Source organism: Vulpes vulpes, chromosome 1, assembly GCF_048418805.1.
Source record: "Vulpes vulpes isolate BD-2025 chromosome 1, VulVul3, whole genome shotgun sequence".
Taxonomy (NCBI): Eukaryota; Metazoa; Chordata; class Mammalia; order Carnivora; family Canidae; genus Vulpes; species Vulpes vulpes.
Window position 1 is genome coordinate 120,896,133 of NC_132780.1, and position 27,235 is coordinate 120,923,367.

At 34.8% G+C, this 27,235-nt stretch overlaps 1 protein-coding gene across 3 annotated transcripts in view; it reads right to left on the reverse strand.

Moving 5' to 3' along the window:
• The window catches only part of GSK3B (glycogen synthase kinase 3 beta), a 203,076-nt gene that overhangs the window by 6,893 nt on the left and 168,948 nt on the right, over positions 1 to 27,235 (reverse strand). The window contains exons 9-12 of one of the 3 annotated variants that reach the window (XM_025990129.2): positions 25,246 to 25,284; positions 22,403 to 22,589; positions 10,913 to 11,011; positions 6,386 to 6,435 (exon numbers count right to left, since the gene is read on the reverse strand). In XM_025990129.2, the coding sequence (XP_025845914.1) occupies positions 6,431 to 6,435; positions 10,913 to 11,011; positions 22,403 to 22,589; positions 25,246 to 25,284 (330 nt within the window). In that variant the 3' untranslated portion in view covers positions 6,386 to 6,430. The remainder of the gene's footprint in view (positions 1 to 6,385; positions 6,436 to 10,912; positions 11,012 to 22,402; positions 22,590 to 25,245; positions 25,285 to 27,235) is intronic. The other 2 variants (XM_025990127.2, XM_025990128.2) reach the window with 2 other exon arrangements.

Here is a 27,235-nt window from a genome sequence, read left to right on the forward strand (position 1 = left end):
GCTCTGGCCCCACTGGAGGACACCTTCTAAGGTTCATCTACATGGCCATCCAGTTTGTTATGTTAATTTACTCTTTAGCAAAATCCTATTGTGTGCATGTAACTGAAACAAATTCAACTTCTGAATAATAAAATTTGAAAAGATATTTATGTTAATTGCAGGTTTGCAATTTAATGTTTTCATATTTTTTCTCTTATCTCCAAACCCTGTGTGAAATAAAATTTTAACAGCTAAATATTTTGATTACAAATATCCTTGAAAGCTATAGTCACAGCACTGTATTCATTCATCAAACAAAACAAACAATTCTGTATAGTGCAACAAATTACATTTAAAATAAAATTATATATGTCCTTTGTAAGAAAAAGAACAGAGATATTTTTTTCAGAGGCAAAGTACAAGGAAGAGAAACGCACAACAAATAAAATGTAAAGCTCTACTCAAGGGTAGCTCCCAACAGAACCTGGCCTACTGATGAAATAAAACTACACTTCCTAAATTCTTCTCAGTACAAACTTACTTTGCTTCTACAGCCAATTCTGTAAACTTATTTTACATAGTTGAATTAATACGGACTTTTTTTTTTTTTTAAGATTTTATTTATTTATTCATGAGAGACACAGAGAGAGAGGCAGAGACCTATGTAGAGGAAGAGGCAGGCTCCCTGTGAGGCGCCTGATGGGGGACTTGATCCCAGGGTCCCAGGATCATGACCTGAGCCAAAGGCAGAGGCTCAACCACTAAGCCACCCAGGTGCCCAATATGGACTTTTTATAATAAAAATGTTAATTAAAAACTCACTGGATTTGGATGTTTATTGTAATTTCTATAACAGTTCTTCTCATATATTTAAACTCTTTAAAAGTAGCAAAATTCATTTTGCTCATTATTTCTGCATTCCCTTCCCTTTACACTCATACTGGTAAAAGTGATGCTACCTGACATTATGGTTTAAAAGACAGCTACCATCTTTTGATTATAAAGCATCCAACTCAACTATGAATAACCAAAGACTGTACAGTCTCCTTTTTGGTCTTAAGATGTTCTCCTGAAATTCACAATGATGTATCTTTCTTCAATCTAATCCAATTCCACAAACACTGAGTATGAGACCTAGCTGTACCACTTAATAACTGTGTGATACTGAACAAGTTATTTAACTTCTCTATGCCTCAATTTCCACATCTATAAAATGAAGATAGTGCCATCTGCCTATGAAATAAGGCCTGGGAAGGGCTTATCACAGTGCTGAGGTTATAGTAATTCCTCTGTAAGTGGAAAGGCAAAAGAGACATCTAAAAATACATAAACATATAGTTTAGGGTGACTGCAATAACCATCATCACCACAATACATGTCAGTGGCAGCAACTGTTAACATCTGAATGCTTATCAATGTGCCAGACATCATACTAAGTATACTGCATGCCCACAGAGCAATCCTCCAAAACAGGTACAGTTATTGCAACTGGGAAAACAGAGACAGAAAGAAATTAAGCAATGTGGGGCAGCTGAGTGGCTCAGTCAGTTAAGTGCTTTGGGCTTAGGTCATAGGTCATAGTCCCATAGTTCCTCATGTTCTCTCTCTCAAATAAATAAATATCTTTAAAAAAATTAAAAAAAAAAAAAAAAAGGAATTAAGCAATGTGCCCATGGTTGCAGAGCTAACAAATAGGAGAACTGAGTACAGAGGTAGTAGAGGATGAGAATGATGGCCTTTATGGGGACTCCAGGGGACAGCAGAAAAGATTTTCTGGGAGAAGAGAACATAAGGGGACTTTCATTCAGACCTAACTCCTACATAATCTACTATGATTTCTAGAAGCCTATTTCTATTGTCTAGCAGGGTTACTACATTAAAACATCTGTGATGATAAGAATAATTAAAAGTACAGTTACTTTATTTCCTAATTCTCAGTCTGTATGGGGTATACAGAGATACAAATGATTTGGAAAGAACTCTAGAGGGGATATTTCACTGACTTCTAAGCTTCCTAGAAACCAATGCCCTTTACTCTCCTTCTGATGCTACTTCAGAACCAACCAACCAAAGATGGACTTGAGGAGGAATGGAGAGAATAATCAGCTCTGAGGGACAAAGGTATAAGATCATTCTTATATACTGTGGTAGCCCCCTTCTAAGATGGCCCTGATGAGTCAATGAGTCATGTCTTTTGGGTGTGTATGCCTTAATGTGGTCCCTTCCCCCAGTAACAGGGCTGGCCTCTGTAACCAAAAGAGACAATGCTGTGTGACTTGCAGGGTTAGGACATAAAAGACACTGTTGCTTCTACCTTGTCCTCCTTTTTGGAACAGTTGGTCCAGGGGAAACTAGTTGCCACAATATGAGACACTTAAGTGGCCCTATGGAGAGGTATATATATATATATATGGTAAGGGACTGAGGGCTCTTGCAGCCAGGACAGATTCACTAAGCACATAATGAGTCATCCTGGAAGTAGATCTTCCAGCCCCAGGTAAGCTTTCCAATGTCTGCAGCCCTAGCTGACTGACATCTGACTACCTCATAAGAGACCCTGACCTAGAACCATCCAGCTAGGCTGCTTCTGAATTCCTGACCCACATAAGCTATGTGAGATAATAAATGTTTATTCTTGTTTTAAGCTGCTAAATTTCAGGGTATCTTGATCTGAAGCAATAGATAAGTAACACATACACATAGGTCAAATGCCAGGTAGAATTTACACCCACAAGCCCATGAGAACATCCCTGACCCTCTAGAATATGTTCCTAATGAAGTATACATACAAAAGACAAGAAAAATTGCACTAGATGACCACAGTTTTTTTCCCCTAATTCTAAGAAGAGTCTATGGTTCTATGGCTTTTATGATGGATATGGGGAAGTTAATCTGTACATGTATTTACTGTAATCAGTTTTACTCTGTGTGACTTCAGGAATAAAAATGACAAGTAGGGCAACCCCATAGTGAAATCAAGGGTGAAGCCCTGTAAGGTATCAGGTTCCCAACAGAATCCATGAGGCTGTAATTTTTGTCCTAGAGAAGATTTTGACGTGTAAAATACCATATATGATATGCATACATTTTCTAGGAGAGGACCCATAGTTTCTTCCTCACCTCCTAGATTCCAGAGATCTGTAAGAGTTGCGACATAAGTGAGTCATGGATTTGCTGAGCAACTGTCTCAATACTGAGGAAAATGTCCTACCTAGTTGCTCAGGTCATAAACCAAAAGTTGTCACCACGATTCTCTCTTTTCCCTCTCCCCCGACATCTAATGCATTAATAAGTCTTGTCCATTTTTCCTCTAAATGTGTTTATAATAAAATGTGCTAATAGGGATGGGAAGGAGAGTGAAGAAGGGCCCACATTTATAAATTGTTGCCAAAGTGTTTAAATAAAAAGAGAGTAGCAAACAAGAAAACAGGCTGGAAGGAAAGCACAGTGAGTAAACATAGGAATGTCCTGCCACCATCAATCAGTATTCTGCAACTATAGATCTATAAAAGACAGAGCCGTTTAAGTGATACAAGTGTTTACTGTTTGGCCCAGCAGCAATGATGGAAATGTTCTATCTGTACTCTCTTATAGGATGGCTGTTAACTACATATGGTTACTTAAATTTAACTGAAATTAAATAACAATAAAAACTTCATTCTCTATTTATCCTATACACCTTTTAAATTCTCAAAAGCTACAAAATCATTAAATTCTTTTTTTTTTTTTTTTAAAAATCATTAAATTCTTAATATTTTTATTACTGGCAGATCAGTTAAAGAGCATATTTCAGATAATATTAAATCTTTTTTGTATTTTACACATACCTTATGTTTGGTTAACTTTAAGTATATTTTTATTTCCTTATTTCCTTTAAGCTCTCCCAGCCGTTTTATGTGTTTCTATTTTTTCTATTTATTACTATCTCATTCTATAATAGTTACAAATATTTCATGACAGGTCAACTTTTCTAAAAGATAAAATTTTGGCAGCCTGGGATATGTTATTTATACTGTGTAGCTAAAGGAAGTTCCTATTCAAGCTGTTTTAAGTGGAAATGTCTTTATTGAAAACTATGTTTCAGAGATTAGTGTTATTAACTGACACAGGAACAAACAAGACCATTTTTCAGAGAATCAAATGTATACCCTAAACCTACATTTAAATTGAAACCATAATCTACATTAATGAGATAGAAGTATCACCTCTAAGGAAAAGGACTCAATTTTCATTTTTTCCTTTATAATGTCTACTATGATTTTCAACAATTTTGGGTGTTTAATAGTGAAGGATCATGAGGGTGACCCCTCCTCAGCAAAAAATCATCACCTCTCTTTTCTTATTTTTCTGAGGAAAAGGTGTGGCACAAGACAGCAAAGTGGCTTTGGTCATTTCAAAAACAGAACTGCAATTCAGATGCCAGTGAGCAACCAATCCACTGATAAAGTTGGAGGGCTTGTCAATAAGATCTTATATCTTATCAGCCAGCAGCAGAGAGATCTTAGGTGCTCTGGGCTCAGGGGTAGAGCACATTTTATTTAGGAGGGTTGATTGTTCAGGGTAGGTAACTGAGGCCATGGGGACAAGGAAACATCTTCACCTTTCAAATTAAAAGATCTAATTTAGGAATAAAGAATAAGAAAAGGCATACAAAGGTGACTTCAGGCAAGGAACTGAGGAACTTTGAAGGACATCCAGAAAAATGTTTGATAGGACATTTACTGACTTAGTTAAGATGATTTTACATCACTTTTGGAGGGGGAAAAATCCAGGTAAAAATTGACTCAATAGGAGAAAACTTGTTTTGAATAAAAAGAAACAATTTCTTTAAAGTGACACTTAACGCTGCTCTGATAAAAATAATGACTAACCTGGTTTGACTCTAGGTATCCACATACAAAATATGCCAAGCAAACTTGAAACCTTAATGTAGGGTAGATACAATCTCATTGGTGTTAGTCTGAGAAACTGGCATATGTGGATAGAAGTCTCTATTTCAAATACAGAGCTAAAGGGAGGAAATGGGTATAGCACAGTACCTAAAAAAGACACATTCTTTGGCTACCAAGTTGGCAATACCTAAAAAAATACGTGTGCACACGTGCATGCAGCACGTTCCCCACCCCTACTCTGGACTGGCCAATGTTAAGGTAATGGAGAAATGGAAAAATAATGTGCACTGCCAGTGGGCAGTATAAACTGGGGCAAGCTTTCTGGAAGGCAATTTGATATGTATCAAAATCTCAAAAAATTTTTATTATCTTTTGGCTTGGCAATTAAACTTCTAAAGACTGAGATACAACTCAAATATCTAAGAATAAGAAATTAAGTTAAAATACGGTATAGGCTTAGAATGTGTAGTCTTATGCCCCCATCCCCTGAAGAGCAGAGCCCATTAAAAAAAAAAAAAAAAAAGCACATCTCTGCCCATGTATATGCTGGTTACATTATAAAATGATTTTACCTTTTGTTGCCTTTTGAAGTAAGAATATGAGACTTTTATTTTCTAAAATAACTATATATTATGTTTTTAAGTAGAAAAAATCCCCATTTTAAAAAGCTACATATATATATACATATATATATATATATATATATATATATATTTAAAAATTCCATATATATTTGGGTTAAGATAAAGAGACAACAGAAAGGACAGGTTTAGGAAAAGGAACACTTGAGGGCAATACTCTGAAGATTCTAAAACCAGACAAGACATGGATACAGTTTTCCCAAAGCGCATTGTACAGTGGCAAAGAGGCATAGGATAATAGTATTTGGGGAGGGGATAAAAGGATGGTAACTGTATTTAAGAAAGTATTTGATCCATGGACTTAATTGTCTAACATTTCAATTCTCAAAATCAGTAGAAACAAACAATGGGAGAAATTATTTTGGGTTTCATTCTGCCCAACTAGAAAGAACTGGCTGGTGATGTAGGTGACAGGAATTATGGGGTAAAAATAACTGTAGTAGTAAGTAAAGGGAACCATGGGTCCTGGCTAAATCTGAGCCATGACTTCAGTAAAATGGATTTCAAAAAGTTCAGGTAATAATAGGTATGATTTTCTGGCTATAGTCTTCAAAAGGAGCTCAAAACTGACAAGAAATAGAAAATTAGAAAAAACCAAAACTCTAACCAAGCAATTACAAATAATCTCAATGCAAGGTAAAGGGAAAAGAACCAAATAAACCAACTGAAAGGGTTTTCTCTGATAAGATCATCATTTCAAATACAGATAACTTAAAGACAAAGGGCACATGTCCAAGGAAGAATAGAAAATAACAATGTGAACCTGTAAGAACAGGCCAGATTTGGTTAAATAAGGTGACAGCATAAGGATTTCAAAGCAAGGTCAAAAAAAGTTAAACCCCCTGACCAGGTAAAAAGACAGAGAAGACAGACCTTGTCCAACTCCTATCATGATTCCCTTTTCTGTTAGAAGGGTTTTCAACCTGGAAAGGATATAACAAAAATCCTAATAAACAAAATGCAGCCCAAAGAAGGTAGGGGCAATCTACACATTTTAAATGTCTTTAAACCCAGAATCTAAAGTCCAAGAAACAAATTCTAAAATGGATTATAGAAACTCACAGTGGACAAATAGTAGACACCAGATATTTCCCTAAGTCTTAAAAAAAAACAAAAAACAAAACAAAAACAGTTTAAGTTCCATTTTTAACAGTTACCTTTTGGATGGAAAAACTTTCTTGAAAATTTTCTTGGCAACAAAGCATTTTACAAAGTTTTTCAAAACATTATTATACAAATGAATATTGTAAAGTTGGTCTGTAGGTAAGCAAACAAGAAGGGTAAACAGTCACTCAGAAATCAACCTAAGAATAGTATCCAGTAAGTCCTGTCTAGTACCATTTAACTTACTTTATCAGTAACCTGGGAAAAGGCAAAAAAAATCTCTGAGTACTGAGCCCTGTCTTGTACTGTTTGGTATTTTATTAGTTGCTTAAAAATAGAGGCAAGAAATTGTTATTTTTATGAAATGTGTATCTGATATGAATTATAAAGAAAACCTAATATCCTGACACTGAGAGAACATATTCAGGATTAGGATTTGAAACCCTCATTAATATGGATGGCAGTTAGCCATTACTAAATTTGAAGGACTTTTGTGTGTAATGCCAGAGTAGGATCACTAAATGGAAGAAAGCTTAGGGTGACAAATTTCAGGGTGAAAAAAGGGTAAATTTTCTAAGAGAATGATACAAAGATGGAATGTGTTCATTTTTGCATTAATGAGCTTCCAGTTTACTGAATACACATAAGTATGGGATAGATGACTAGTTCTCAGTAGAAAGTAAGAAATGTAACTGAAATGTTTTAAAAATTTAATAGCAGAACCTTTGCACTGAAACCTTACCCAGAAGACTGATATACAAAACAGGTAAAAAGAGAAAACTGCTCTAGTTGAAATTCCCTACCGCATCTCACCCTTAACTCCTATGGCATAGGACCACATGATCTCTAAACTGGCTCCTATTTGACCAGTAAAATTACTGTTTCTCAAGATTTATTATTCTAAATAGCTTAGGTGAATGGTCTCCCAGATGGAGTACATGAGAGGATCTGCTGTTGGTGGAGAAAATCAGAATTTATATATATACACTAAAATTGTATACTAAAATTATCTATTAAACATATGTAAATTATATTTTCTGGACTGAGAATAGTATATGTAATTTTCAAGAGTTTCTCATCAGAGCCGTGATCAACTATAATGCCCTGGATACTGAGGTACTTTAACATCTTTTTTAATTATTAATTTTTGGTATCCTGAGGTATTTTAAAAATAATTTAGAAAGAACATGAAAATTTTTGAGAAAAAAAATCAACATCCATATTCACTAATTTAACACAACTGTTTTAATTTTTGTGTATTTTTATCTTGTCCCTATCTACCTGCAAACATTCATATTGGCAGTTACCAACATGGTACAGAAGATTTGGTGAATATTTCTACAAATGTCTGTAAGTTACAGAATTGATTTTTTTTATTACATAAAGATGGAGATTCTATAAGGTATTGAAACAATTTCTTCCTGCTGACCATTCAGATCAGATTGGCTCTCTCCTTTGTTATTATATAATTATTCCTACTTATATCTCTGTACATGGTAGCTTTCTGATTCTCTATTAGAAGTACCCTGAAGTTAAGATCTCTAAAGTGGGATTAGTGAACTAAAGAGTATTAACTCTGATGGTTCTTGATATATTAATAATGACTTCTAGCAGGCCTTAATTCACCTGCAGTCACTACCTAACTCTGAACACAACACAAGCTAAGTACTTTGTACACTCTATATCTTACTTCTCACAAGTCTATGTAGTGGGTATTTACTATTCCTGTTTTATGGATAAAAAAATTGAAGCCAAGAGAGACAACAAGAGCGTTTATATTTTAAGATCTTTTTAGGGGAATCCCTGGGTGGCTGGGCGGTTTGGCGCCTGCCTTTGGCCCAGGGCACGGTCCTGGAGTCCCGGGATTGAGTCCCGCGTCAGGCTCCTGGCATGGAGCCTGTTTCTCCCTCTGCCTGTGTCTCTGCCTCTCTCTCTCTGTGTCTATCATGAATAAATAAATAAAATCTTTAAAAAAAAATCTTTTTAAAGAATATAATCCACATATAGACAGCCATTAATGTTGCACAATCAATTCCTTCCTTCAGCATTTCCTGAAATATGTTTAGTAACATACTTGGTTCTCACTATTTTGGCCTCCAAAAAAACTGTTTTCCCCAGATCTATACTGTGGTGGTATGCCTTTGGTTCACTGAGGGTCACTTAAAAAAAAACAAAAGTATCCATATGAGGCTCATTATTACATCCACTGTTGGAATGGTGAAGGAAACGTCATTTAATTTATCTCTTATAGTACCAAATCTGAGGCCTTAAGGGAGAAATAGCTCTCACACAGCAGGCCCAAAAAAATTTTGCTTCTCCTAAGCCATCAGGGTGCTTATCTAATGAACAATGGGAAATTTTAACAGGTAACATTCCTTTATTTACTTTAGCCACTAGGAAGCTCAAAGCAATATCTGAAATCATTTTTGGTATTTATCAAGATACTCAAGGCAGGCATTTTTCTCAACTAGTTTTAATTCTGTCCTTAGCCTCAGTCTACTATTCCTCTGTTAAATTTGTCATATTCTAATGTACTCCAACTTTGAAGTAAACTCTCAGGATCAGAGTTCAATGTCATTTTCCATATTCATGTTGAAATCTGATTTGAATAGCTTTAAGAATAAAGAATACACACACACACACACACACACACATACACACACACACACACGGGGGGGGGGGGTGTTTGCTATAACTTGTATCAAAGCAACATAAAAATCAGGTTATACTAAGTTTCTATCAGGCAATTTGCCCAAAAGCCTTACTTTAGTATCTCACACTAATGAAATAATTTAAAATTACCCAAAACTCACCAATCGTAACTGGTGCTATTATATTTCTAACTTCAGTTTTATTCATAGGCTAAAGCAATTCTAATAAAACTGGAAACTAGCTCAACAAGTAACTGCATTAGTTTAGGGTTGGGGCTATTTCATGTTTTGAGCATCAACATAATCTAACTTGGGTTAGGGATTTATTAGGTTTATTAATAGCTCATCTAAGCAATTCTATCTTCCTTCTAAAAAATTGGACAGAGTCTAAAAAAAATCTTATATTTAAAACATTTAAAGCACAATTCAACACACATTTGATTTTTACAACATTACTCTAGGAGAGCAATGCCACTCATTTTACAGACTGAGAAAACTAATAAGACATCACTAAAATTAATCAAGTTCAAATGACTTTCTCAAAGTAGCATGTGCTGACGGAACTCGAACTAAAGAAACCTTTCTTTCTGGACTCTTCCTGGAATTAAGGTAGGATATGGACTAAAATGCAATGTTTCTCATCTTTATTAGCAACATTCTAAAAAATCTTTGCACAGGAACAAACAACTATGTGTCAGAAAACAGGAGATGGATTATGCTTTTACTGCAGAATATCAAGAACTAATAATGAAAGACTTTATCTCCTGCAGCATCAATGCCCTTAGGCAAAAATGAGTCTGATCCAACTCAGTTCAATGTAATAGATTTAATGAAAACAGAGTTAGCTTCTAACATCTGCTTTTTATAGGGAGATAACAATGGTACTATATTCTGAGCCCAACTGTGCTATTGTATTTCTAACTTCATCTTCAACAGTGTATAGCCATTCTTTGGAGAACTTTTAAGTTTATTCAAGGGTTGGATATTTTCAGAATATCTGCAATTCTCACCAAATCAGGCCCCATTAGTTGGCTAAGAGATCAAGAGTATACCCAAGCTCTAACCTGGGAGACCGTGTGGGCATTTTTTTTTTTTTTTTTGGATAGACAAGATTTTTAAAATCTTAGTTAAATATATTTGTATTATAGTTTTAGTCCTTTCAAATGATTAAATTTCAAACGATTAAATATTTTATACTTCTTCAAAGTTTGCCTCTCCAGTATACAAATATAATTTACATTCAGAGTGATGGAACTACAGTAAATTATCTTCAGTAATATTACATTTGTACAGATTGCTTTCTGCTATGGGCATCTTGTCTGATGTGTTTTTACTCAAGAAATTATAGATAGTGTGACTTTAAAAATGACTAAAATGATAGAATATAACATTATAATAAGATATTTATAATATCTTAATATATTATATTTAAATATAATACTTTATATATAAAGTACATATGGGGTCCTTTTATACTTTTTGGAAATAAAGCAACATTTTATTCACATTTATTCATTTGGCTGTGCTCTATTTTTGAAACTCGGAGGGTATTAAATGTTCACATGCATCACATGAAATAAAATGGAGGTAATCATGTCTTTTTAAAAAATACAGAATTTTTTATAGAAGAGATCTGCATTCTCACCTGAGGCTGCTGTGGCATTTGTAGGGGTTGAAGCAGCTGCTTGAATCCGAGCATGAGGAGGAATAAGGATGGTAGCTAGAGGTGGATTACTTGACAGTTCTAAAGAAAAAGTAAGATACATATTAGAGCCCATTCTTAACTTTGTATGTAAAAACACTGTGGTAACAATAAATATAAAATACATTAAAACACTGGCTTAAAAGAAAAAAGGCATAATGAACATACATCTAAAACTAAATCAGTAAGCTAGTAATCAACTTAAAAACAAAGTCCACAGAAATGTTGTACATACAACTGAGGCACAATCTGCTAAAATTAGAATATTTCTGAGAACTAATGGTATCAGCTTGGGAAACTGTACAGGTCAAAAGTTTGAGAAAAAGAATATTACTAAGAAATATTTTTGCATCTTTCATTAACTTAAATGTACTAGGTTTTCTCATACTACTCTGACAATATTTGACTACAGGAATTGAGAGTGATGGTGTCATAGAAAAGAAAATAGAGGACTACTGTCCATGTGTGTATGTGTATGTATGCACTACTGGTGCATGGACCAACCAGCCCAAGTATTAACGTGTCGTTGCTATTATTAAAAATAATAATGCTTTTAACTCCATTCTATTTTGCTTTTTAACTCAGTAAGATTGTTATTTTATTTTTTTTTATTTTTATTTATTTTATTTTATTTATTTATGATAGGCACACAGTGAGAGAGAGAGAGAGGCAGAGACACAGGCAGAGGGAGAAGCAGGCTCCATGCACCGGGAGCCCGACGTGGGATTCGATCCCGAGTCTCCAGGATCGCGCCCTGGGCCAAAGGCAGGCGCCAAACCGCTGCGCCACCCAGGGATCCCAAGATTGTTATTTTAGTTGTTAGTTTGATACAGGCTTTTTACCTGCATGTGGGAGTTTCTGTCAATTCTATACAGAATGGCTTTCTTCAAAGAATCAAGTTCTATATAGGCCTTAAGAAGTAATTTAAGATGATATTGGATCTAATGATATAGACAGATAGTAAGGAGTGTGCTAAGCTTTTACATATAAGTATCTGGTGTTAGCTTTAGGTAATGTGACTGTTCTCCTGGTCTGCCTGGGTTAACCCTGGTTTATTCTTGTTATTCCAGCATTTAGCTAATGACTGTTCCTTTTCACTCTAATAAGTGTTGTAACTTGTAGGGATAATTATACAACCATATTACAGGAAGACATTATTTTCTGAGCACAAAAGCATACATTGTGACAATTCACAGACATGGCATGGAATAAAAAAATTGAGTAATATAATCTTAAAGTAAATTTGCATAACATAACATTAACCATTTTAAAGTGTACAGTTCATTGGTTTCATAAATCTTGGCATCAGCTTATTGTTGTTTTTGTTTTTACCAGAATCTTGTGTCATATATCTAATTTAGTACAAAATTTAGATAGGTGCCAACTTGAATAAGTCAATAATGGGGCTTTGCAACAGACAGCTGATGACTCTGTGGTTCTAAAATAAAAATTAATGCAGGATGTGAAAATTATTCTTCATTAACCTAAAAGGAAGATTTACCATCCCAATTACAATTAAAATCTGCTAAAATAGAAAGGCTTCTTTAAAATCCATCCATCCACCCATCCATCCATACTCCCATTCTTCTATCAATACTGAGCATAGGGGATCCCTGGGTGGCTCAGCGGTTTAGCCCCTGCCTTCGGCCCAGGGCGTGACCCTGGAGACCGGGGATCAAGTCCCACATCGGGCTCCCAGCATGGAGCCTGCTTTTCCCTCTGCCTGTGTCTCTCTGCCTCTCTCTCACACATCTCTGTGTTTCTCATGAATAAATATATACCATCTTTTAAAAAAAAATACTGAGCATAAAACAGTGTGTTAGGTTCCAGGACAGAGAAAAAGGTAACTGTCTTTGATGAAAAGAAATTGTAAATAGAAGGACAAATGCACAAATAAGATAGCAAGAAAGGCATTCGACTTATTCAGGACAGGAGCACTTTTAAATTAAAACTCTCTATGACCAAGTGCCCAACATTTAAAAGAAAATCTAAAAAAGGAAAAGCTGACCATATATTTTAAGATAAGACATTCTGACAAAGCCACTTTTAAGATAATCCTTAAAATAAACTGAGTATCAGTGGTCTGCAGTCACTTTGCTTATGGCCCGTGCTGCCTACTTTCTCCCATTCATTTAGTCTTTTTTATCAGATCATCTATCTTTCTATGTATCTGTATGCCCAGCTGAGAGGACATGGTGGCTTTATGTGATAGACAGGCATACATACACAGGCACAGGGCTTGAAAAAAAGCAACCTTTTTTTCCTTAGGGAGTAGACAGCCATTTTGGTCTTGAGTAAGGAGAGAGGAGTAACCATTGTAAGGAAAGAAAGAAAAGTGAAGAAAATAAGAGGCAAGAAAAAGAGAAGCTATGGGATCCTGGAGGTTTTGCCATATCCGAAGACACGGGGGAGAATAAGTAAAGCACACAAAAAACAAAAACAACTAGATTCTTAACCTAGAGTCAATAAGTAGCCTTTGGGTGGAAGGAAGGGCTTTTGCAAATTTGTTTGAATCTAACATTCTTAAAGTTAAGGAATTCTAAACCTCTCCAAAATCTGTAACTCATTGTCCTTCTCTTCCTTAGTTATAGGAATTCCTTGGGGTCCACCGTTCTTCATCTATTAGCTTTTCTTTACTTGAGAAAGGTTATTGTTGTAACTTCTGCCTCTGTGAAAGAGGAAGCCTCCTTATATTCTTGCTATAGTTCTGTTCTATACACTAAAGTGTGTCCCTTTTGTGGGGGCAGATTACGGGCAATTCTATGGGGTTGGGCAAAACGGCTGTAATGATTTTCTGCTCCTGACAATCATTACACTGCCATCCCAGTCTCTTGTCTATCCCTGACGGTGAGTAGTAAGGAAATTGAGACAATGAGTGTGGATATAAACTGCAAGGTGGGCACAAGAATGTAAAAAGGGATGGTATTTTAGAGAACAGGAACAGCAAAGCAACAGAACCTTTCAGAATCAGGGAGAGTGCATGTATTATTGAAGACAATAAGGAGTGTAGAAGAGACTGAAAATAAAAAGCGAGCTAATATTTATTGAATAAAGTATGTGCATTAGGTTTGAGAGTACGGAGAAATTAAGGGAACAAAGAAGTCCATAATACTGATTAGGTTGGAGAATAGGTTTGGAGAAGAGGTAGGAAGAATAAGATCATGTTATCTCAGAGACATGGCTCAAAATAACATGGCACACCAAGTTCAGAGGTTTTAGAAAAGTTAATAATGATAGGGGTTTCTTTAACCAACTGCAGATGCCATGAAACTGTGCCATCAAAAAACCACATATCAGTTTATCAGGGAATATAAAACATCTTTTGATGGTGTATCAATCATTACATGCTTCATAACCAAACATTTTAATGGACAATTTAAAGAAAAGCCAAGTGAATTAAAAAATAGGTATCAATAAAACCAAGATAGGTATCAACCAAAAGGCCAGCCAAATAACTAAATTTTGCTGCACTGTTGTTAATAATGCAAATTAAAGAAACATTACCATGAAAAGATAAACTATTCAACCATACCTGTCTGATAAACCAATCTTTTAAAATATTAAAACAAGGGATCCCTGGGTGGCGCAGCGGTTTGGCGCCTGCCTTTGGCCCAGGGCGCGATCCTGGAGACCCGGGATCGAATCCCACATCAGGCTCCCAGTGCATGGAGCCTGCTTCTCCCTCTGCCTGTGTCTCTGCCTCTCTCTCTCTCTCTCTCTCTCTCTCTGTGTGACTATCATAAATAAATAAAAGTTTAAAAAAATTATTTAAAAAAATAAATAAAATAAAATATTAAAACAAAACATAAATCAAGTTGACAAAACCTTGAGTATTCCTTAAAGTTTCTATTCTTCCAAATATAAGAGTCCCGAATTTAATGGTAAGAGGTAGATAAGGAACCTTCCTGGTTGGTGGGGGCAGAGAGCAGTGGGTCAGTGGGCACATAGGGTTTATACGTTTGTTCAAATTGTGGACAGTGTGAAAGCTGAGGATAAATTTGAGAGAAGTAATCAATGTGTTAACCAGAAGGAAGAAATCAATACCTTTGTTCACCAGACCTTCTCTTACAGTATGTAATAAAATACCAGTTATCAGGTAGAAAGTTATCTTCTTCATTAGCTTTGAAACTCAACCTGCAGATCTCCAGAAGGGAGTCACTAAAAAAGGCAGACTTAATTTTTCTTCTGCAATTAGTTTGAGGTCTTGATATATGTATCAGGCCTCCTAAGTACATATGAAAATTGCCAGTGGTAGTCTACATAGTTAAAGTGGTACTTCTCTCACAAAAAGGTTTAGATGATTTCACATTGGGATGCCCATTTTATCTGTGTACTTTTTTACAGCAAGAATTCAAATGCTGGGATGTGCAATTTGATCTCACACTACTGAATTCTAATGCTGCTTATTTGGATTTTTTTAAAAGATAAATAACCCTATCATAACTGCTCCTCCCCTCCCCTAACAATTCCAAAGTGCCCAGACAAAACCTGATCAAGTTTCTAACTAAATTCTAAAATTAAAAAAATAACTAATTAGAAGATCAGAAAAATAGTAAATAATTACAAGGCTGACTGCTTCTTGGTGATACTAACAATGTTTAATGTGAGGACTACATAATATCTACACAAATCCATGACTACTTTGTCTTGGAATTGTCCAGGAGGGAGCATCACAATTCATATCAGTTACCCAAAAATGGATGAATTTAGTATATATTTATTTTTTTAAAGATATTATCTATTTATTCATGAGAGACGTAGAAAGAGAGAGAGAGGCAGAGACATAGGCAGAGGGAGAAGCAGGCTCCATGCAGGGAGCCTGATGTGGGACTCGATCCTAGGATTCTGGGATCATACCCTGAGCTGAAGGCAGATGCTCAACCACTGAGCCACCCAGGTGCCCCCCACAGCCTATTCTCAATTCCGTTTTCATCACTTCCTATTCTGTAACATATACCTACACTCTTTTTTAAATCTCTCTAATCCTTTTCCTATTTCTTTTAGTTTTCTCTATTTTTGTCCCTTTTTCCACTTGCTTTCTGGAACCTCTCTGCTATTTCATCTGCTTTCCTCATGTGCAGATACTCTTGTCTTCAAATCGCTTGAGTTTGCATGCTGCTCTCTGGCAGCTCCAAATATCCTATGTTAAATCTTATTTAAGCAGTTCTCCCTTCTTCTGGCCCAGCCAATAAGCCATGCCTCCTCTATATCTCCCTACAGAGCTACCAATCTCTCAAACAACCTACCTAAGTAATAGAACAGTAAACTCTTCAAACTAAATCATACTAATGTTTTGACAATCTTTACTTACCTTTGCCCAATCCCCAAATTGTCCTATGTCCTCCAGGGACAATACTTGATAAAGTAACTTTACTTGATAAAATTTCATCCAAATTAGGTAGAAAACTGGTACAGGGGATGTAGGTGGGATTAAATGGAGACTCACATTTAAAGATACAAAGCAACCTATTTCCCAATATATTCTAGCCTTGAAATAGGCAAGGAATTGGTAAATAAAGAAAATAATGGTCCGTGTTGAAACTTCCTAATTCCACCTGCTTCCTGAGGTCTGATTCAGTTATGCCCCATCTTTGAGATTCAATGACTGAAGGAAAGAGGGTGTGCCAAAGGTCTGTCCAGGTTTCCAATGTCTAGATGCAAATGGTATCATCAGTCAGGGGTCCCAGAACACTGAAGCCCCAGTGCCAGAAAAATGAGACATTTGATTATCTGACTTGTGGATCCAGGAGGTCAAAAGAATCTCCAAGGATGGAAGGATGTTCATCTCTCTTCCTCCTCCAGCTGATTACAGAAATACTTGCTTTAATTATATGAGTGTAATACTAATTATCATTTATAGCTAATGACTCATGGCATCAAAGTGCAGTTAGCTTTGTTGCTAAGCTTTACTTTAACACAACCCTATGTTTTACTCAAGTGTTTAATCTTCATAGTTTTATTCAAAGGGTGGGTTTACCTTACTAATTAAAACAACACTAACAGCTGCTACAAGGAACATTAGAAATATCTAATACACATTGGTTGCATGAATCAATACTGTGTTTACTTAAAAGTGGCATGTGTCACTCAAACATTCATTGAGCAGCTACTACATACACATCAGGAATTATCTTTATTTCATTTGGGGGAATTAATACAGGCTTCATGAAAATTTGTGAGGATGGAGGAGTGTTTTACAGCAGAACTTCACTAACACTCTCCCACGCACAGTGTTTCCTATCTCTTGACTCTCTCTAGGTATATGACCAATTGGGTGACTTATTCTTCTTTTTCAAGCTCTTGTATTACCCTGTTTTATTCTGGTCACTCATTAATTGCCATTAACTAATATGTGCTTTGAAGTTACATCCGAACAACAGTTACATCTTTGCCTTGGCAAATAAGATCATCATTTGGAAACACTGATCCAAAATCACAATAGAGAGGATCAAATAGAAAAACATCAACATTTCTTCCCCTGACAGCTGTGTCCTTATACAGAAACACTGTTCAAGTGTAATAGTGGTGTAGAAGGAAAGGGAGAAAGTACTACAGATGATCACAGCCCAGTTTCAGAATGGCTGCTAAGATAGGGCATTTTAATGCTTAAAAAGGAAGGGACATATCTCAAAATGATGGCACTTTTCAATTTAATGCATTCAGTTTTATGGAAAATCATATTTCAAGAACATATTTACAGAGTTTATTTGAATTGATACGGAGATTCATGTACATCCTTTTCACTGATATGCAGTCACAGAAATACTTGGAGCTGTAGAGATTGCACACTACATTTACACACACCACATTCAAATATACACATACTCTTTAAATCCTCAAAGATGTATATGTACATTTGGACATAAAGAGAGCCACAGTTATGTTTGATATTCTGGGCAAATATAATAATTTGAAATGTCAAAATAAAAGAATCTTCACTCCTTTTTAAAAATTTGTAAATACCAGACATTTGTAAATACACTTTGAACTAAATTATTTATTCTTCAAATTGAACCTTTACTTTAAAAGGCATGTGTCAAAGCTGAAGTTAATACAAACTTTAGAGACTTCTAAAGATAAAGTTAGTTGATCCTATTAGTTTACAATATGAAAATTGCTCATTCACAAAAGTCTTTCCAATATTTTCAAGACCATATTCTAAAATCTAAGCCAATTTATTTTCCTGCCCGTTTTCTTAGGAGTGTAATTTATTAGAGAACAGGTAAATAGCATTTACTAGGTCATGATTCATTATATTGCAATAAACTTAGCACCACACTGCACAAAGAAATACCACTTCACACTCACTGGGATGGCTAATAAAAAAAAAAAAGAGGAAAATAAGTATCGGTGAGGATTGGAGAAATTGGAACTCTTATACATTGCTGGTGAGGATGTAAAACATGCAAACCACTGTGGAAAATAGTTTGGCAGTTCCTCAAAAAGTTAAACATAGAATTACCACACAACTCAGCAATCAATACCCAAAAGAATTAAAAACAAATATTCAAATAGTCCTAACAGTACTATTCAAATTGCCAAAAGGTAGAAACAAACCAAATATCCATCAACAGATGATGGATAAACAAAAATGCAGCATTATCTATACACTATGGACTGAATGTTTGTGTCTCCCTAAAATTCATATGTTCAAGTCCTACTTTCCAATGTAATAGTATTCAGAAATGAGGCCTTTATTAGGTCATGAGGGTAGACCCTCCATGACTGGGCTCAGTGGCCCTATAAAAAGAGACACAGAGAGGCAATCTTTTTATCATGTAAGGATACAGTAAGAAGGTAGTCATTTGCAGACCAGGAAGTAGGCCCTCATCGGACATCAAATCTACAGCACCTTGATCTTGAATTTCCCAGCCTCCAGAACTCTGAGAAATAAATGTTTGTTATTTAAGCTACAGAGTTCTCTGGTGTTTTATTATAGCAGCCTGCACTGATTAAGACATAATACAGTGGAATATTATTCATCCATAAAAAGGAATAAAATATTAATACATTTTTATGACATGGATGAACCTTGAAAACATTATGCTACGAGAAAGAAGCCATACACAAAAGGTTACATAATATATTATTTCATTTATATGAAATATCCAGAATAGGTAAGTCCAAAGGCAGGAAGAGCACTGGTGGCTGCCAGGTGTTGGAGGAGGAGTTAACAGGGACTGACTGACTGCTTAATGGGTGTGGAGTTTTCTTTAGGAGTAATGAAAAGGTTTTGGAACTTGAATGAAGTGGTTGTTGTACAACATTGTGAATACAATAAAATGCCAATGATTTGTTTACTTTAAAATGGCTCATCTTATATGAATTTATTTCAGTTTTATTTTTTATTTCAGTTTTCAAAAAACTTTAGAAATTCATATAAAAAGTTACTTTAGGGATCCCTGGGTGGCGCAGCGGTTTGGCGCCTGCCTTTGGCCCAGGGCGCGATCCTGGAGACCCGGGATCGAGTCCCACATCGGGCTCCCGGTGCATGGAGCCTGCTTCTCCCTCTGCCTGTGTCTCTGCCTCTCTCTCTCTCTCTCTCTCTGTGACTATAATACATAAATAATAAATAAAAAAAATTAAAAAAAAAGTTACTTTAAAATTTTATTTTCTTTAGTAATAATGAAACATTATTAGCCAGTGACTAAAGAAGCAAACATAATTACTTTAAAAATGGTACATATGAATAGTGAAATGAAATTGTGGATTTTAAAATCTGATTAAATAAAATGTTTAAGTAATATCTCAGTTTTGATCACCACATACAGGTGCATTATAGTATATACCTATATGGCTGAATATAAGAAGCATTATTTCCCAAAATGTATCCATCATAAATATCACGTTGTGTTTGAGGTTCTACCAAGTTGCTTATTTAACAAAAGACTTCCTTGATTCATGTTTTGAGAAACAAAGTATTTATTGGAGAAGATACTTAGTGTAAATAAAACCACAATCAATGCTAGTTCAGGAAACTCTAGGTTCACCTGACCAAAGTGGTGAAAAGAAAAAGAAAAAGAAAAAAAGAAAAAGGAAAAGGAAAAAGAAAAAGGAGATAAATAATTTAACATTAACTTAGTAGTTTCTGATGCCAAGATTCCACAGTTACAAGTATTGCATGTCACTGTATACATAGCCTTTTAGAGGCCACTTTAAAAAGCAACCTAGCAGATAGTTCTATGTGCAGATAATAAAGATACTTATAGTACAAAGAAAGACCCCAAATGAAACATTTATGAAAATGGATACTTGTAGAATTTCCAGTAGTGGCTTCATATAGATTCAAAAGGTGCTTCATATAAAAAAAATTTAAAAATAGCTCTACTGATGAGAAAGACACAGGTGTAAAAGAGGCATATAAAGGATATTAATAAAATTGTTTTATGAAATTTGAGGTTAAAGAGTTCCTGAATATTAATTTTTATATAATGCATAATTTTATTTTTTATTTTTTTTCATTATTTTAAATACATTTGAGTTAACCCAAGAAACCCTTTTGGGATCCTTTTTTTTTCTTTTTCTTTTGGTATCTTCTTAATGGGAGAGTAGAGTACCACTTTATATTCATGGATTATCATAGTATATATTAAAGACTGAAAAGAGCTAGACTATAAAGTATTACAGTGATTAATTCAAACGCTAAAAGTGATCATTTGGGGACTGTGATTTTAATGTTCTCTATACTTCTTTTGCATCTTCAATATTTTCTTTAATATATATAGTGCTACTCTTAAGACAAAACAGTAAAAACTGAAAAATAAAAATTTTTTTTTAATGACAGAGTCACAGAATCTGCTCTAGAAGAGTCTAACGTATTACCAAATTGGAGTAGTCTTATCTATAACATTTGACATCATCCAGCTTTTTCCTAATACAGAGACTGGTATTTGGGAATGGTGGTAGGGTGGAGTGGGGAACAACAAACAACAAAAACAAAACCACACACACAAAAAAACAACAAATAAAAAGCACAACAAAGAAACCTGTTCCACTGTTAAATAAGTGAAAACTTTACTGATTCATCAATAATTTTATTTAGTCTCTATCTATGCCAGGGGCTGATATCATAAACTCAAATATGTACTATTCTCTAATTTTTTTGCTACTACTATTTTCAATTTTATAATCAGGAGAAAGAATACAGGTCTACATCTTTCTTCAGAAGATAATCTATGAGGTATTTTTACATCATTCTCAAAAGTCCCTTAAGTCTTCACTTTTCCAGGAAGTGGAATTCTGTTCCTTTATATACCCCACCTGCTATTTGATAACATCTTAAAATGTTATAGCTGGGACCTAAAACAACATTCCAGTGATTTCTGATCAGCCCTAAACAGTCAGAATTAATCCCAGGATATCTGAATATTTTTTCCTTTATGAATGTAGTTTCAGACTGTATCAGCACTACTAGTAGTTACACATTATTGACTGCTTAAGATTATAGTCAATGGAATCATCCAAGTCTATTTTGCCAGTAACTGAGGTCTTCCACATCTACTGCTTAAGCAATACATTTTCCCACTTTCAAATTTAGAAAAGTTTAAATATGGGGGGAAAATTCATCTTAGAATAAAGGAAATATAATTATTTCTTGGTCACAGAGAGCTTTCCATCTCCCTTCTATATTTTAAGCTTGACTAAGCTGACCAATCAATCAATTGACTTCTTGCTTGTTTTATCTATAGGAAATTGTACACTTTTAATGTGCAGTTTATGAAGAAAATCACAGCATCGAAGGCAGTGTAGTTGATTAAATGAATTACTTAGGGTCTTAATCTGAAAGGAAAGAAAAGTGAACACAGAAGTAATTAAGAAATAATGATTCTTCCTGGGTCTTTTAGAAAGCACCAGTACACAAACTCTGTCTTTTCCTCTCAGTATTTTCTCAGAAGCAGCAATGGTGCCAAGCTCCAGAAGGGAAGAGAATTTCTCTATCTACATCTCTTATACAAGTTCTAAGAAAGACAGTTATATAGAATTCCAGTTTTTCTTCTGTTTATAAATAAGATATCTGACTTTATACAAATACAGTCCCCAATTGATTTCCAGGTTTAAAAAACTTAATATAAACACTTGGAAAAAAAATAAACACTTGGGAAGCAAGAAATGTTAATATTCTAGTCTCAAATACAGACTTGAGGGTTAACTTAATAGCGGTATCTCTGTAACTTCTCATGTGCCAAGATTTATTATAATCTGCCAAAAATGAGAGAAGCTATGTCTACTGGAAAAAATGTTATCTGCCACTATTTTGTTTAAAACCATACATGTAGTAGCCTAATCAGTTGTTGGAAGGGATGTTTGCTACCTGTATAAGTACTTAATATGCCCACTTTCGTCCTACAGATTTTAATTAAAAGAATATAACCTCACACACACAGGTAGCTTTCTCAGAAATGGTAAAAAACAGAACTAAGTATCTGGAATTACCTTGAGTGGTGAAGTTGAAGAGTGCAGGTGTGTCTCGCCCATTTGGTAGTTTGACATTTGGGTCCCTTAATTCATCAAAAAATGAATGTGCACAAGCTTCCAGTGGTGTCAATCGGGCAGTTGGTGTATACTCCAGCAGACGGCTACACAGTGCAATTGCCTCTGGTGGAGTCCGGGGTCGGAAGACCTGCAGTACAAAAAAAGGTAAAGAACAATTAATGCTTTGTTGTAAGAATCTTAGCAAATTATCCTTTGAGTACTGAGTTAATTCCCACCACGTACAACAACATGGTTGCATTTGTGAGAGGAACCTTCTAGAATGAAAAGAGTTAACTGCATATGATTCACTACATTGAGGTGAACAGCTAATTACAAACTATATGAGGAAAACTCAGAGAAAAAACTAGGGGAAATTAAAAAAAAAATCTACACTTGCTAATCATAAAGCAGTACAATGAAATATGTACACAAAATAGGATATCATAGGCACAAAGGAAGGCTGGGTTCTGGAGGCAAGCACCAACTAGAAGAATATTAAAATTTTCTAAAAGTTTTGACTACTGTGGCAGTAGAATAAAAAAGATTGCCTCTTGTGTGTGATTTTTAGCAGAACAACTGTCAGTAATGGACAGCACTACTCAAATTTGGCAATCAATATTTTTTGGGAAAAAAAAGCTATTTACTTTAGCCTTAGCAATGCTAATGATCTGTTATTATCTCTTCAATAAACAGTCTTATTTGAAGAAATTCTTGAATACCCAGAATTTGACAAAATGTCCAAAACTGTTTTCTCAAAGAGTAGCTGTTATTACAAATATGGTCAGATTACCCTCATTTGGATGAATATTCTAGGGTTTTAATAAGGGAGAGAGAAATGTACTTTTCATTAAGAGCCATTAACTCATAGAAAAAGTCAACTGAAGGCTGTGCTGAAGCAAAATTCAAATAAATTAGTTTGCTTAAAAGAATAGAAGGCTTTCTACACATCTTTACCTTAAAACTCCAAATCAATACACAGAACTATGAAAATAGCTTTGCTGTAAATTATAGACAGTTGAAGAATAAAAGCAGAAAGGGGAAAAACAAATAAACATAAACAGATGGACAGAAGGCCTTTGAAACTAAAGAAAAATGAAACATATATTCCTTGATAGGGGGAACACAGACCAAATAGAAGGTGTGGTAGTGGCAGTGGACAGATGTATGTAAAAAGAGAGGCAGATATGTATAAAGGGAGGGAAATTGTGCAGGAAGGACATGTAGATTGTGATGAGGATGGAGGAGCCTGGGAATAAGGTTTCCTAATGAGAATGGCTCATGTAACATCTGACTATTCACTTGGACTGAATGTAGCAGAGACAGTTACTACTATAGAGCTCATTTCCTTTCAAGAGTACTTCCTACAGTAAAAATCCCCCCCCCCTCCACCGCCCGTTTTTACAAAGTTTATTAGTAATAAAGATATTTTCCATGGAAATTGAGAAATTGGTTTGAGTAGGATCCTAAGAATTTATTTCAGAATGTCAAAGGCCTTAATTATTTATTTGACTATATTAGAAAACCCTCTATATGGTCAAAAATTGCTTTATATTTATTCTTTTGAGTGATTTCTGACTCCCCTTACTCAAGGAAACCTTAAAAGTATTTTATTATTTGAAATGGTTAGATCTTCCACTGTTCTTGGTCATTTTCCCCTCCCTTCCTTCCAGGCCAGGTCCATAATCAAACTAGAATATAAAGGAAAATAATCAGTGGAAAAACTCAGAAAATCTTTCATAAAAATATTAAGTATTACTGACATATTTTATCCCTAAGGGCTGTTTGCATTTATTTCACAGCATATGGATTTATTTTGCTACCTAGTCTAAGAAAAAATGCTTTTGTACCAATATGGGAGTGCATAAGTATAATTAAGAAGTACTACCAAAAGTAGAAATAATTATCTCCTGCCAACATTCAAATGTAGAGACAGTGAATGTATCTTAAATGAAAAAATTTCATGTTATATTACCTGAGGATTTTGGATTAAAGCTATTAATAAACCAGTACTATAAGCTTATCTCTAATTAATTATGAAAAAAATCATCCACATTTGTTTGGTATCTTGTTGGTACAAGTCACCATGTGTGTTGGCACTAAGACACATATTAGCCTATTTGGCCAGGGAATCCTAACTCATGGAATCAGAGTTAAAAATAATAAGGAAGAACTCATTCCAAGAGCCCACATTAAAACCAAGACTTAAATCTACCCTTTAAAAAAAGTATCCATTATTATTTTAAACTCTTTGAGAGATTTCTGATGAACAAAGCCTTGGTTTAGTACTCTATGGATAAAGGTTAAGTGGGAAATTACGTGGAGTCAAAGCCCAGTGTCTTCCAAAGTAGCATGCAACTTCAAAAAATTACAGTCCAAACTAGAAAATAGCTCCTCTGAATTATGTTTGTGTCTAAAGAAAAGGAAACCAGTAACAACTGAGATATGGCTTTTAATAATGAAGTTTCTAATGCTGTTTTATTCTTTACCCATTTAAATTGCTTAACATTCAGAATTTTTAGTTCTGTGCATCTTTGTTTATATTTATTTTTGTAAAGTAATTTTTAAACCTCTCAGGTCCTAAATTTCAGTCTAGATGTTAATACATCATTAAGAAGACTGACGATCTAAATATACCAGAAGTAAAACCTACCCCACACACAGTGGAAGAGAAATCACAGCTACCTACATTGTTTTTACTATTACACTTCTAGAATGAATAATGGTTTTAGCCTTTCTAAAAAAAGTTTCCCTCTAGTTTTATAGACCTGCCCTGAAATTTTGGGAAAAAAAAATTAAGTACATACCCGCACTCCTGAGGTGAAATGTCCTGTTCCTGACGAATCCTAAAGATGATAATGCAGTGAAATAATCCAAACAGGGGAAGTCAATCCAAAAGAGAATAGTCCAGCAAGGAAAAATATATCCAGTGTTATAAGAAATCCATGGTGTGGGGGGGGGACATAGAAAATGTTTATACAGTTATAAACTTTAAACATCAGTCTCCACAGTAGCAAGTCCAAGTTTTAAAAATTATTTCACCACAGTGTATGCAAAAAAATTTTTGATTGCGCAATGGTGAGGCACAATAAAGAAACATTTTAATTTTAATTTATTATGTTCCAATGCCAGTGCGTTTATTAAAAAAATACAAAACCAAAAAAAGTTAAAATCAAAATGAAATCTAGAAGTAAACTTCCCAAAGTAAAGTGGTCTTCTACGACCTGGATTCATCATCCATTGACATGGCTGGGAGGGGGCATATTAGCCTGCTTTTAAAGATATCAGTTCCCAATATGCTAATTTTAATCTATTAATATATTCCAGTTAGACAGTATAAACATTTTTTTTGCTTAATTATTAGTGATGAGAGGAAAGTAATAAATAGATTTAATTTATATCACTACAGATTTCAAGCCAGATATTTTCAATTTGTGTGAGCTAAGAAGGATCAGGCCACCGCGGATTATTCTCCATTTTGGATTGACTTCCCTGCTAAAAGATATTTGCTGACATTCTCATTATTTTAGGATTCTTCAGGCAATTGACAGATCACCTCATGAGTGCGGGTATAAACTTACTTTTTCTATTGTGGGCTTTGCCCCCTCATACCCTTGCACCCATTACTTAGTGAAAATAAATATAGAACATTCTTTCCTTTTTGGAAAAACTCACTGAAAAAAAAATCCTACATCTTTGAGCACTACAAATTCAACACAGTTCCATGTGCAAATATGCCCAATTCACCCACCAAAAGCTAAACAAAAAATATATACAATAAACAATACAACTAAGGGGCAGTCACAGTTATAGGTGCCATGCATAGTAATGTGCACCAACACCTAGGCACAAGGGAGCCAAGTACGCAAGGGAGGTAGTAGGGTCTATTATGTCTAGGCATTGAGAACAAAAAAATGGCAGAACTCACCAGTAGCTGTGAATTCCCTTGGCTATTCTAAGAGAATTTAACATTCTTTTAGGATAGTTTCCAGTGGGGGAATTAATATTTTGCAAAAAATAAATAATCCGCGGATTACTTTTAGTCTGCAGACTAAAGTTTAGTACACGGATTAAAATCCGGCCCATCAGAATAAAAATCTCTCATGAACTAAAACACAATCAAGTGGACAAAAATAGAAAGCGAGACTAAAACAACTGAGAGCACAAAGTAAGACTCAACTGGGCCAACTAACAATTAGTGCGCAGACTAAATATGGCCAGCCAAGTATGTTAGCAAGGCCATGAAGAGCCCAAAACACCCCCTGTAAAAACTAAAAACAAAAGTAAATAAATAAAACAAAACAGAACAAAGCAAAAAATAAATAAACAAAAGAAAGAGAACAGAAAGGAAAAATTGAAAAGAACCAAAACACTGACATGAACTTTTAAGTGATTCAAATACTACCTCACCTGTGCAGCAACTCATTTTCTTAAATTGAGACAAACTGTCACCACAAATACTAGTCCATAGGAGAAACTAACAGAAAAAATTGATTTTTTCAAAAAGAAAGTCTATGGTATTGAACAAATGCAAATGAGTCCTTAAATGAAGAATTATTCAAAATAAACTTGCATTTGGATAACTCAAAAACTGACAGAGGCAATTTTCCCCTTACATGGCCTAGAATAGACATTTGCCATCAAGTATCAACCTGGAGCTAACTATTACAACTGAATCTTAAGCCTTTTAAAATTACCATTTATAAAGTCATATATATGATATCAAGGCTTATGGCTGATTCTCACAGCATCAGCTCTCAATACTTCTACTGTATTTAACAGCCAACCAGAGCAGTG